The sequence below is a fragment of the Rana temporaria genome, chromosome 10 (assembly GCF_905171775.1).
Source record: "Rana temporaria chromosome 10, aRanTem1.1, whole genome shotgun sequence".
Lineage (NCBI taxonomy): Eukaryota > Metazoa > Chordata > Amphibia > Anura > Ranidae > Rana > Rana temporaria.
This window is the reverse complement of record NC_053498.1, coordinates 120,629,256-120,642,058: the sequence shown is the minus strand read 5'-3', so window position 1 is coordinate 120,642,058 and position 12,803 is coordinate 120,629,256. Positions and strand designations below refer to the sequence as shown.

The following is a 12,803-nucleotide window of genomic DNA, read 5'->3' as shown; positions in this document are numbered from 1 at the left end:
TTTGAATGAAAATTGCGTGGTCATGCAACACTGTACCCAAATAAAAATGTTTTTTTTTTCCCCACGCAACTAGAGCTCTCTTTTGGTGGTATTTAATCACTGCTGGGGTTTTGATTTTTTGCTAAACAAACAAAAAACATGGACATTTTTCGAAAAAAATCATGTTTCATAGTTTGTTATAAAATTTTGATAACGGGTAATTTTTTCCCTTCATTGATATGCGCTGATGAGATGGCACTGGTGGTGGGCACTGACAGGCAGCACCCTAAGGCGGCTGCTCTCCTTCATCGGGAACGATGTCCCTCTGACAGCTGTCGGTGATCGGCTTTTTCTTTTCTCCTCGCGCTACCAGAGGAGGAAAAAATGGCCGATTACCGTCTGTTTACATTATATGATCAGCTGTCATTGGCTGACAGCTAATCACGTGGTAAGGGGTCGGGATCGACCCCTTACTCTTATCTTTGATCAGCCGAACAGCCGAATTCAGACAAAGAAAAAAAACATTTAGAAGGGAAAGGCAAGTGAACCAACAATGCACTAGCTTAAAGGAACCTATTTAGAAACCTCTTCTCCACGGAGTCTCTGCATTTATTGGATACGTTGATAGCAGCTCAGCCATTAGCTCCTGCTGCTGTCTATCAAATCCAATGATGCGGCCGCCGGGGGACGGAACCGAGACATACACTGAGTGTATGAGACAGGAGCACGCCCGCAAAGTAGTCCCCCTCGGGAGAGAGCTTCCCAGAGGGGCTTAGCTATTGTGGGGAGGAGCTGCTATAGCCGCAGTGAGACCCCAGAAGAAAGGCATGTGACTCAAATGCACCAAAAACGTAAAACGGGTGTGTTAATGATGCGTTCTTGCTGTGTTTTTAATGCATTTGAACTGGGAGGTGTTTTTTTATTTTTTTTATTTGGCCTCCATTTATTTTTATCGTAGAGCATATTATTTTACTGAGAGGGTATTTGATGCTTCGAATAGATTTCCAGCTAAGGTAACTGAGTCGGTTAACGGTTTTAGACATGCTTGGGACAAAACTAGATCTATACTCTGATAAAAAGTTAACAAAAAAAAAAATTCAAAGTGTGTGTGTGTGTGTGTGTGTGTGTATATATAATAAAAATGCAAAGTGTGTGTGTGTGTGTGTGTGTGTGTGTGTGTATATATAATTTTTTATTTACGCATAAAAAAAAAATACATTCTTCTTTGCTGGCTAGGAGAAAAACATACCATGTTTCGTGGGTTTTACATGTAGTTAAAGCCTATCACAGCGATCACCTCATGAGGCGGTGGTCCTTCCAGCTCCTGATCATTAATGAGGCCAGAGAGAATAGATTATTGTAAAAACTACCCTTGCAGTGGGACTGCTCCCTATTTCTCACGCTGGCAGGATCCGACACTCTCCTCTCCGACGCTCCAGTTTATGGGAGGGTCCTTGCTGTCCTTTGGTACGTGATAATGTCAGCGTGCAACCAATTGACTAAGCGCAGAGGATGAGGCTTCAGGTGACCGGTCACACAGTGGAAAGGTGAGGTAAGTACTTGGCTTCTTACATTGGTGACTGTGCTTTCCGCCCTCTGATTCTGCTGCCTCCTGAACATGAATTTGGGGCTTTTTTGTTTTGTTTTTGTTTTGGTTCCAAGGAGGGATTTGTAAATTTCATTGCGTGTATGAGCTGTGCGTGCTTTATTGAGCTCAATGGACAATTTAGAAAGGGGATTTCCACCTGTCAGACTCTGCAGCCTGAGATAAAAATGCCGCAGCTGTGAAGTAGAGCATCGTGGCCTGCGGCATGTCTGCATCCTTGTCAGGCTGAATTGTTAGCATTTGGATGGGCGGCTAGGGGGTGGTAAAACCACAGCCTTTACAGCTTATTTCTCTACCTGTAGACTTAAGGAGCATTTAACCCTCACGGGGGCGGGGGGGGGGGGGGCACACCGCAAGTGTGTTTCATTTTTTTAATTTGGTTTTAAAATTGGCTTTCCCATTGCCTCCAATGCAAATTGGAAAAATGGGGAATGTCTCCAATGTTTTGATTTTGTGAATATTTTATGAAACTAATTTAGCCCTCACTAATCAATGACCGCATTTGATCTAACTAGAGATGCACCGTCATTTTGGCCGAAAATAGTGTTATCAGCGTTCAGCCTATGAGAGGAAAAGCATGCAAATTTGCAGCGATTTTTTTATTTTTATTATTTTTTTTTATTTTTTTCCCCCCACAATTTTAATGTGCTTATTGTGTTTTTCATGTGACTCAAGCATCCAAAGCGTAAAACGAGTGTGTTAATGATGCGTTCTTGCTGTGTTTTTGATGCATTTGAACTGGGAGGTGTATGTTGTGTTTTTTTTTTTTTTTTTCTTACCAAAAATGCAGCAAGCAGGACTTTTTAACACCACAATAGAAGCCCAATGGATCAGTGTGCAGGCAAACATTAGAATTTTTAATGCGCTAAAGGTGCCAGTAATGGCCGACAATAAATTGATCATTAAAAAGTCAAAAATATATAGAAAAAACATAAATATTTTTTAAAAATGCATTTTTGATTTTTCGGCCAAGTGCATCCTGCATTTTTGGTTTTGCCACCAAATTTTCATTCGGTGCACCTCCTAGATCTAACCAGTCTCTCCTCCTGTTTTAGTATATCTTTGTTGATGCCGACGCGTCATACCTTTGGATCACGATGGACTTCTGCGTTACGATCAGGGGCTTCTCTGTACCCTTCAAACCTGCAGAACTTCTCCTTCACAGCACAGACTCCAACCTGGTCCTGGGATATGACAAATCTCACCCAAACAAGCAGGTAAGACATTATCCACTCAGGTTTCCAACTATGTAATCTGATTTTTCCCTGAGAACGATTCTTCCTCTTTTTGTTTTGATGTCACTGGAATTTCTGGGTGACGATGCACAACTGAAGTTCCAATCTCTAATTTCTGTAATTGTAGAGCTGTTTATGCTCTTTCTGGGTGAAACATGTCAGTGAGGCTTGGTCTAGGTGGACCTCTTTGGGGTCTTTTCCTGGAACCATAAATGACACTGGTCCGTTTACGTGCCTCCCTCATCTGCTCTCTCCCCCTCCCCTCCCTGCCTGTCAGCTCTGTGCCTGGTGGACACAGAGCTGTCACACTAGTTTAAAAATGTAATCTGCCCTGTGTCTTTAATAAAGAAAAATGCAGCTTAATATACTTCATTTCAGAGCGCTGCTTGGCACTCACATGACCCACTGCTGCTCTCTTCCTCCCCTCCTGACTGACAGCGCAGGGGGATCCTCAGCCAGGGAGAAGAGAGAGGCGGCAGGGCACGTGAGCGCCCTGCGGCGCTCTGAAATTAGGTATATAGCTGCATTTTTTTTATAAAACGGACACAGGGCAGATTACATTATTAAACAGAGTGTGACTTGTGAACTTTGGGTTAACAACCACTTTAAAGGAGTTGTAAATCAGATGTTTATCTTAATGCATTATGATAAAAAAAGTCTATGTGCAACAGCTGCCTCATCTCTCTCCAGCGACGTCCACCAGTGTCTCGGCCGTCTGAGACTGTCCCACCTGATTGAGACACAGCAGGGGCGCCATACGCTCCTGCTGCTGTCAGCCAATCTGGAGAGAGGGGGGTCACAGGGAGCTGTAACTTGGCTTGGGTGTCCCCATGGCAAGCTGCTTGCTGTGGGGTCACTTGACAGGAGGGAGTGGCCAGGAGCACAGAAAAGGGAACCGAGAAGAGGGGGATCTGGGCTGCGCTGTTCAAAAACAACTTCACAGAGGCAAGTATGACAAGTTTTATTTTTATTGAAAAGAAAAAAACTAGACTTTACAATCACTTTAAGGTAAGATTGTGGGTGTGGTAGTGGGAAGAGCTGGGCGGAGCTGGACGTAGACAGGTATGCAGAAGATGCCTAATTTTACTAAACACGACGACAAATCTGATCTCCTCTAAGACTACCACAGGGATTGGACTGAATATAGAGCAGGAACTGGTGCCTGGCTCTCTGGACGGGATGGAGAGGATTGATCAAAAGGGCACTGCTTAGACGGGCATTTTACTCTTTACATGCATAAGAACATTTTTATTTTGTTTGAAGCTTAAAGTGGTTGTAAAGACTAAAGGTGTTTTTTGTGTGTGTTTGTTTTTTTTTTTATTTTTTTTTTTTACCTTTTATGCATTCTATGCATGACGGTTAAAAATCCTGTGCATCCAGTGGTGTTCCCAGAACAGGACCTTAATGTATACCTGTCATGTACAATGTAAAGAGAATTGAATATACAGTACTGTGAAAGTGCAGCACCTTGAATTCTGTGCCCCAGGGTAGTGTTTCTCAACTCCAGTCCTCAAGGCACTCCAACAGGTCATATTTTCAGGATTTCCCTCAGATGAAACGGCTGTGGTAATTACTAAGGCAGGGAAACTGATCAAATCACCTGTACAAAATGATGGAAATCCTGAAAACATGACCTGTTGGGGCGCTTAAGGACTGGAGTTGAGAAACCCTTCGTCAGGGAGCCCCTGGTTCACAAATGTACACTATACACAAGGCCTCAACCTGTCTTCTATCTCTTCCTTTTACAGCTGTGGAAGTCGGAAGATTTCGGTCAGACGTGGATAATGATCCAGGAACACGTCAAGTCTTTTTTCTGGTAGGTAGGCAGAGAATGCCAACATGACTACGTCTTCCTCTGGGCGTCCTGACTAAAGCATGAGTGCAGGCAAACAGAAAAACAAAACCGCCTTTTATAAAATGTTTACAAAAAATTATCAGAAAGCTCTAAATCTAAACCTGAATTGTATTAAATGGAAAGCATAAGAGCCCTTTCAAACTGAGGCGCTGGTCACGTTTGCAGTAAAGCGCTGCTAGTCTCGGAGGGAAAAAAAAGGATTTAAATGCACCCTAAAAGTGCTTTGTAGGTGCTTCGGCAGCGGTGCCCATTAATTTCAATGGGCAGAGGTGGTTTAGGAGCGGTGTATATACTCTACATCCTGCCAACGTATCGCCCCAGGGTGAAATCACTCGTCGGGTGCTTTACAGGCATTATTTTTAGCCCTTTAGCGCCTGAAAAACACCCCAGTGTGAAAGGGGTCTAAAGGAAGTGTAAAATCTATACAGATGTATGCAGTAGAGATCTGGATGCCTAGACATTAAGGCTCAGTACACATACAGTGTCTCACAAAAGTGAGTACACCCCTCACATTTTTGTAAATATTTTATTATATCTTTTCATGTGACAACACTGAAGAAATGACACTTTGCTACAATGTAAAGTAGTGAGTGTACAGCTTGTATAACAGTGTAAATTTGCTGTCCCCTCAAAATAATGCAACACACAGCTATTAAGGTCTAAACCTCTGGCAAGAAAAGTGAGTACACCCCTAAGTGAAAATGTCCAAATTGGGCACTAAGTAGGGTTGTCCCGATACCACTTTTTTAGGACCGAGTACAAGTACCGATACTTTTTTTCAAGTACTCGCCAATACCGATACTTTTTTTAAATGTCATGTGACCGTTTTCAAACCACAATACAGACTAAGGATATTTTCTTTAGAATTATGAAGAACTGGTACATCATGGTGTGGGGCTGTTTTTTAGCATACGGTACTGGAAAACTACATGTCATTGAAGGAGTGATCACTGCCAGTGCCACCTTTCAGTGCAGCTCATCGGTGCCAGTGCCCAAAAGTGCAGCTAGCCAGTGCCACCTATCAGTGCAGATTAGTGCATCAGTGCAGGGAGGCAGCTTATTAGTGCATCTCATCAGTGCCACCCAATCAATGCCAGTGCCACCTATCAGTGCCATCCATTTATGAGTGCCATTCAATCAATGCCAGTGCCACCTATCAGTGCCATCCAATGGCACTGATAGGTGGCACTGGCATTGATTGGATGGCACTCATAAATGGATGGCACTGATAGGTGGCACTGGCATTGATTGGATGGCACTCATAAATGTGGCACTGATGAGATGCACTAATAAGCTGCCTCCCTGCACTGATATAGCGCAGCCCCCCCCCCCCCCCCCCCCCCCCCCCAAAAAAAAAAAGTTAACCACTTCAGGTTCGTTGCAGCCAGTACTGTACCCACACTTCTTCTGCACAATTAAACATTATCTCATCTGTATGACAGTGACTTCCCCAGCGCTCATGGCTTACTTGCTTTTTACTGTACTTTTCCTGACGATCGTGCGGTCCTTTCGCAAGGCAATGGAGACTCCTAGGACGCCGGGGACGGCCTCTGGATGACGTCACGCACGCCGCCGGGGGACGTCAAGCTCCGCTTACAGTCAGTGTCTGTGTTCAGTACAGTACTGAAGGGGAGGAGCACGCTCAGCCTCGGTGCACTGGCACCGCCCGCGCTACAAGAGGCTGTGTTGTTGTGGATAGCCGCGGCTCTGCTGTGAATCATAGCAGCGGCTCGCGGCCGCTACTCGCAGGCCACAGCCCGTGATTAAATGTTGTTCACTGCGTCTCTCACCGCCGGGCCCTGGTGAGAGAATTAAAGCGGATGTGCCACGGGGAAAAAATATTAAAAGCCAGCAGCTACAAATACTGCAGCTGCTGACTTTTAATATTAGGACATTTACCTGTCCTGGAGTCCAGCGCTGATCGCAGCAGAGCACGAGCGATCGCTCGTCTCTGCTGCTCCCCCCGCCATCCACGCTGAGGGAACCAGGAAGTGAAGCGCTGCGGCTTCACTGCCCCTTTCCCTACGGCGCATGCGCGAGTCGCGCTGCGCCCGCCGATTGGCTCACGCGCTGTGTGCTGGGAGCCGAGTGTTCCCAGCACACAACGGGCGACAGACGGGAAGTCAGAAAAACCCGTCTTTCGCCCGTAGCGTGTGGCCGGAAGTGGGTGCAAATACCTGTCTTTAGACAGGTATCTGCACCCCCCCTGAAAGGTGTCAAATGTGACACCGGAGGGGGGAGGGTTCCGATCAGCGGGACTCCACTTTAGGGTGGAGAACCGCTTTAAGTTTGGGCCTATATTATGATGGGGGCCTGGAGCTGCAGCTCCATCAGCCCCACTGTTAATCCGGCCCTGCCTCTATGCACTGCTGGATGTCACAAAAAAATAAAAAAAATAAAAGTATTCTATTTTGGTATCGGGAGTATTTGCGCGAGTACGAGTACTAGCGCAAGTACTCGGTATCGGTCCCGATACCGATACTGGTATCGGTATCGGGACAACCCTAGCACTAAGTGTCAATATTTTGTGTGACCACCATTATTTTCCAGCACTGCCTTAACCCTTTTGGGCATGGAGTTCACCAGAGCTTCACAGGTTACCACTGGAGTCCTCTTCCCCTCCTCCATGATGACATCACAGAGCTGGTGGATGTTAGAAACCTTGTGCTCCTCCACCTTCCGTTTGAGGATGCCCCACAGATGCTCAATAGGATTTGGGGCTGGAGACATGCTTGGCCAGTCCATCACCTTTATCCTCAGCTTCTTTAGCAAGGCAGTGGTCATCTTGGAGGTGTGTTTGGGATCGTTATGTTGGAATACTGCCCTGCGGCCCAGTCCCAGAAGGTGGAGGATCATGCTCTCTGCTTCAGTATGTCACAGTACATGTTGGCATTCATTGCAAAAATGTGAGGGGTATACTGTATATGTAAATTTGATGCGTTTTGAACCGCATCTAATTCGCATAACGTGAACCGAATCGACCTTCAATGAAGCCGTTTTGCACATGTCTGGGGCGGCCATATTTTAAGAGTCCTGTGTGATTTTTAGGTTTGGTTCAGGTTCAAATTCAAGTAAAATTCAAGTAAAAATTTCCCCCCTGAACCGGTGAACAAATCTGCACCGGACATGTGAACCTAGCATTAGTAAGTTGGAATATTCCTGTGGTTGGTTAACGTGTATAGGTAATACTGTGTGTAAGGATAACAGGGGTACCAAGGAGGAAAAGGTGTATGCCAAAGGAAGATGTCATTGCATAGTCGGAGATATTGTCGATACCAGGTATTCAGGTGGATGCGTTCTTGGTGAGGTTTCGGATTCCCTTGATTTGCATGGATTTCCTCTCGCTTCCTGTTTTGACTCTGGGACAGGAAGAGAAGGAAAATCTCCCCAATGGTGGAACACAGATGGCAAAAAATAAACTGACAGGGTTTGAATTCCCCTGTTAGGCTGGGTACACTCTAGTGTGAATTGGATGAGGATTTCCCTGGATCCAATTTGCATGCCTGGAGATTGTGACCGGCTCTCTATGAAGCCAGTTCACATATCTCCGTGGTGGATGCAGAACAGATTGCACATGGGTCCTGTGCCTATCCGACTCCGAATTCAGACCTGATTCATCGATGAAACGAAGAACAAGGATGCAGCGGACCCCTGCTGTGAGCCGCATGCGATCTTAATCTGAATTCAGCCTTACTCAATCCAAAATGGGGGGGGGGGGGGTTTGCCTATACTTCTCTTTAATAATTTTATTGATATTTTAGAGACCCTTGTCTATTGTTGAGCTCTGGTTTAATGAATCTGTATTTTGTTTTCCGATAAGGGGCTTTGCTCCACTTGACAAACCAAACACCGTTTATGTAGAACGGCATGAGCCTCGTGGCACCTCCATTGTCCTGCGCAGCACCGACTTCTTCCAGTCTCGTGACAACTCTGAGATAATAATCGAGAATGTAGACGGCTTTCAGCTTCGGGAAAATTACATGTTTGCCACAAAGACGGTGGTGAGTTTTTGATGCACTGAAAATGTTTAATAGCTAAGGGACAAATGTACATGTTTATGTAATCCTGCCCATATAATGCAATTTAAATCTAGTCTGTACTTTCCTCTCCAAATTGAAATGATTATTTTACCAAAGTTCTAAAGGGGGGGGGGGGGGAAATGAAATTAATAAAAATAAGTTGTCATTTGAATATATTCCTTTTTTTTTTTTTTGCTTTTCTTCAAGGAAGTGGAGTTGTTTTTTAGGTTACGGCCCATTAATTGGCTGAAAGCTTAGACGCTGAGTAAAGAGTGTAATGCTTCTTTTTTCACAATGTTGATGTTATCTGTACTTGTTTCTTTGTAAACCCACTTCCTCCTCTGCTTGGTATAGACAGTAATCAGACCCTGAAATCAGAAGTGTTTCTTATCTCTTTAACCCTTAAAGCCCAACTAGACTTTTTATTTTTCTATTTTAAACCTCCAATGAAAAAAAATGTCTCTCTGTCTCTCTGTCTCTCTGTCTCTCTGTCTCTCTGTCTCTCTGTCTCTCTGTCTCTCTGTCTCTCTGTCTCTCTGTCTGTCTGTCTGTCTGTCTGTCTGTCTGTCTGTCTCTCTGTCTGTCTCTCTGTCTGTCTCTCTGTCTGTCTCTCTGTCTGTCTCTCTGTCTGTCTCTCTGTCTGTCTGTCTCTCCTCCTTTTAATCTGGAGATTTTTCCCCAAAGTACCTCCTTTTTGACACGGGGTGCTTAGTCTTATGTTGAATGATGCCCATTGCTCAGGAAAGACTGACAGACAATGTTAGTGTATACTAGGCTGGTGTCGCACAGGTTTTCCAATCCGGTCCACCTATCAGTATTTCAGGTGGACCTGATAGGACCATCCCTAGATCCCTATGGAGTGGCGGATGTCAGTGTCCGCTGACACCCTTCGACATCCAATCCTGTCTGCCAAAAACAGCCGATTAGATGACCGTCGAATGGAAACGGACAGGTGGTCCATTTTCCATCTGACGGCTTCATAGAGAACAGTGAGGCTTTGACTTGTCATCCGTCTGCTCAGAATCCCTGCTCAGCAGGTGGATGCAGACTCTGGACAAAGCCCTTGTGAAACGAGCCTTTGGGGAAAAAAAATTAATTGCAAGAATGCCCCAAGTCGAGAGATCCTTTAAGGCCCCTTTCAGACGTCCGCTCCGCCTGTCCGTTATTACAAGTTTGTTAACGGACTTGTAATACATCCCTATGGGATCGCGTCCGTTAGCGGATGGAGCATCCGTCCGCGTCCGTCGGGATTCCGGTTTTCGGACGGAAGAAACCCCTATTTTTCTTCCGTCCAACGGAACGGTCCGTCTGCATCCGGTTCCCCATAGGGCAGAGCGTAGCTTAGACAGGGCGGCCCCTGTGTGCGGGGACCACCTATCCGCCGACAGCTTAGCGGGGATCCCCGCTGAGCCGACGGAGACACACGGAGCGGACCCAGAAACGGTCCGCTCCGTGTGAAAGAGCCCTAAAGCAGTGGTCTTCAACCCTGTCCTGCAGGGCCCACTAACAGGTTTTATGTATTACCTTGGGGAGATGCAGTCTAGAATACTGCAATCACTGAGGAGCAAATGATATCAGCTGTGATGTATTTCAGTTATTTTGCAAACCTGGCCTGTTAGTGGGCCCTGCAGGACAGGGTTGATGACCACTGTTTTAAATGATCAGTAAAGATAAAAAATGTTTTAAACAAAAAAATGACAAACATGTTATACTTGCCTCCACTGGCCCCAAACCTGGTCCTCTGGGGTCCCTTGGTGGCTGTCTCGGCTGCCCCTGCAAGGACTCGACACCTTCGAGCGAGCTTGCATGGTGTTGAGTTATTGCGGGCGCACTCCCGTGATACAGCGGCGGCCATAGCTGCCGACTGTATCACTCTGTCCTGGTGCGCGCCACGTCATTGGATGTGATTGACAGCAGTGCCAGCCAATGGCTGCACTGCTTTCAATCCATCCACTGTAGCAAATCAACAGCAAGGCTCAATGGCAAAGAGGCTGTCGGGGGTGAGCGCGGGACTTTCGAAGGGGTCAGGTAAGTATAATGGGGGGGTTATAGTCGGATGTTTTTTCACCTTAATGCATAAAATGCATTAAGGGGAACAAAACTTTACCTTTACAACCCCTTTAAAGTCCAGGTTCTGAAACTGTCTTTGGCTGGCTTCACACTACTACACTACTTTCATCCTACTTTGCTCTGTGTTCAATGTTTCCCTATGAGAGCGTCTTGTAGCGTCCTACACAAGTCTGTCCGACTTTGAAAATGCTCCCTGTACTACTTTTGGTCCTACATTGATCCTACTTCAGGCCCATTGAATATCATTGAAGTCGGACCAAAGTAGTATCCTGTTCATGAAAGTAGGATGGATGTAGGACCAATGTAGGATAAATGTAGGACCAATGTAGCAGAGCAAAGTAGGATGAAAGTAGTGTAGTAGTGTGAACCCAGCCTTTATCCTGGTTTCCCTACCAAGTGGTTGACCTTGGTGATCGTGTAGGGTTGGGCGTTTAGACTTCATAGACTGATTGCTTGTTCCAGATTACTGACAGTGACCTGAAACAAGCAGCCCCAGAATTTGTATCATTAAAAATTGGCAATGGCAGCTTTTATTGTCCTTCTCACGTGTTCGCTTTAGGATTCAGTCCAGCGATTATCTATTTTTTAATGAATGTTTATAAAAAGTCCACTGTGTATTCAGAGTCCATATGTTACATCTTTATCCACAAAGCAGTCACCATCTGTTTGTATCTGTGGTGTGGGATTATGGGTAATAAAACAAAGAAAATTTTGTTCTCTTCTGATTTTTAGATTTAAAGTGTCCGTCTGGGCAAAATAGGAAAAAAATACATACTTTTCAATACATGCATGTTTCCTCCATGTTTTATCGTTTATGCAACTTTGCACATCAGAGTTGTATGACAAGTCGTACCCCATGTTTTCCCCATGATAACCATCCATATATGAGCGGCTTTCATGCACTACTTTGGATCAACTTTGCCACTTGAGGGTCTTGGACTTCAGACACCTTTCACACTGGGGCCGCCTGTGCGTTGGCGGTAAAGCGCCGCTCTTTTTAGTGGCACTTTACTGCTGTTTATGCGGTGCTTTTCGGCTAATAGCGGGATGCTTTTAACTAGGGTTGTCCCGATACCACTTTTTAGGACGGAGTACAAGTACCGATACTTTTTTTCATGTACTCGCCGATACCGAATACCGATACTTTTTTTTTTAAATGCAGCCACGTGTCCCCAAATGCAGCCACGTGTCCCCAAATGCAGCCACGTGTCCCCAAATGCAGCCACGTGTCCCCAAATGCAGCCATGTCCCTTAATTCAGCCTTGTGTCCCCTAAGACAAAGCCAAGTCAATACCCCCCCCCCCCCCCGCCGCTGCCGACATCTAGTTACTATGCGCTGGGGGAACACAACAGCTGTCATTTGCATTTGAATAGCTGGGTGTTCCCCCCGCCGCGCCGTCATGTATAGCCCCTCCCCCTTGCCCAGAAACTTTGATAGACAGGTCACCCGTTGTATCAAAGTGCCTGGGCAAGGGGGAGGGGCTATACATAACGGCACGGCGGGGGAACACCCAGCTATTCAAATGCAAATGGACTTTGCAGCGGAAAATCAAGTCGCATCCACGTCACACCCATCCATAGTCATGCAACTTTGGAGTCGGACAAGTGTGAATGGAGCCTAGAAATGCTGCAACAGAAAAATACTTGTCTGCCTGTGCCATGAATCCATAACAGAAGGGAGATGTGCTCTGTAGGCCTGCGACAGAAAACTGGGTTGGTCTGACAACACTATTTGTTTTTTTTAGTGCAGATGAGAAAGTTGTCAGCTCACTCCAGGAATTTAGGATCTCGCTGGATTCCTGCCAGACCGGCATGTCTTTTTTTTTTTTTTTTTTTTTAAACCTTTTTTAAAGGCCTGTGCCACGGCCGTGACTCCTGCGCACATTTGTGGGAATGACTTAATTACGACTTGGCCGTTCAAGCGGCCACAAACCAGGAAGGAAGACTGGATGAAGATGGAAACCTCTGCAGCGGTTACAGCATGTCAACCAAACATCCAGAAAACACATGATACAAATGTTCTAAATTGAGTTGTAGTT

The 12,803-nt window shown here is 45.6% G+C and overlaps 1 protein-coding gene across 1 annotated transcript in view; it reads left to right on the top strand.

The window, feature by feature from the left end:
* SORL1 (sortilin related receptor 1) overlaps positions 1–12,803 on the top strand; it is a 123,268-nt gene that overhangs the window by 23,952 nt on the left and 86,513 nt on the right. The window contains exons 4-6 of the mRNA XM_040326125.1: positions 2,641–2,802; positions 4,569–4,636; positions 8,496–8,676. Of these exons, the coding sequence (XP_040182059.1) occupies positions 2,641–2,802; positions 4,569–4,636; positions 8,496–8,676 (411 nt within the window). The remainder of the gene's footprint in view (positions 1–2,640; positions 2,803–4,568; positions 4,637–8,495; positions 8,677–12,803) is intronic.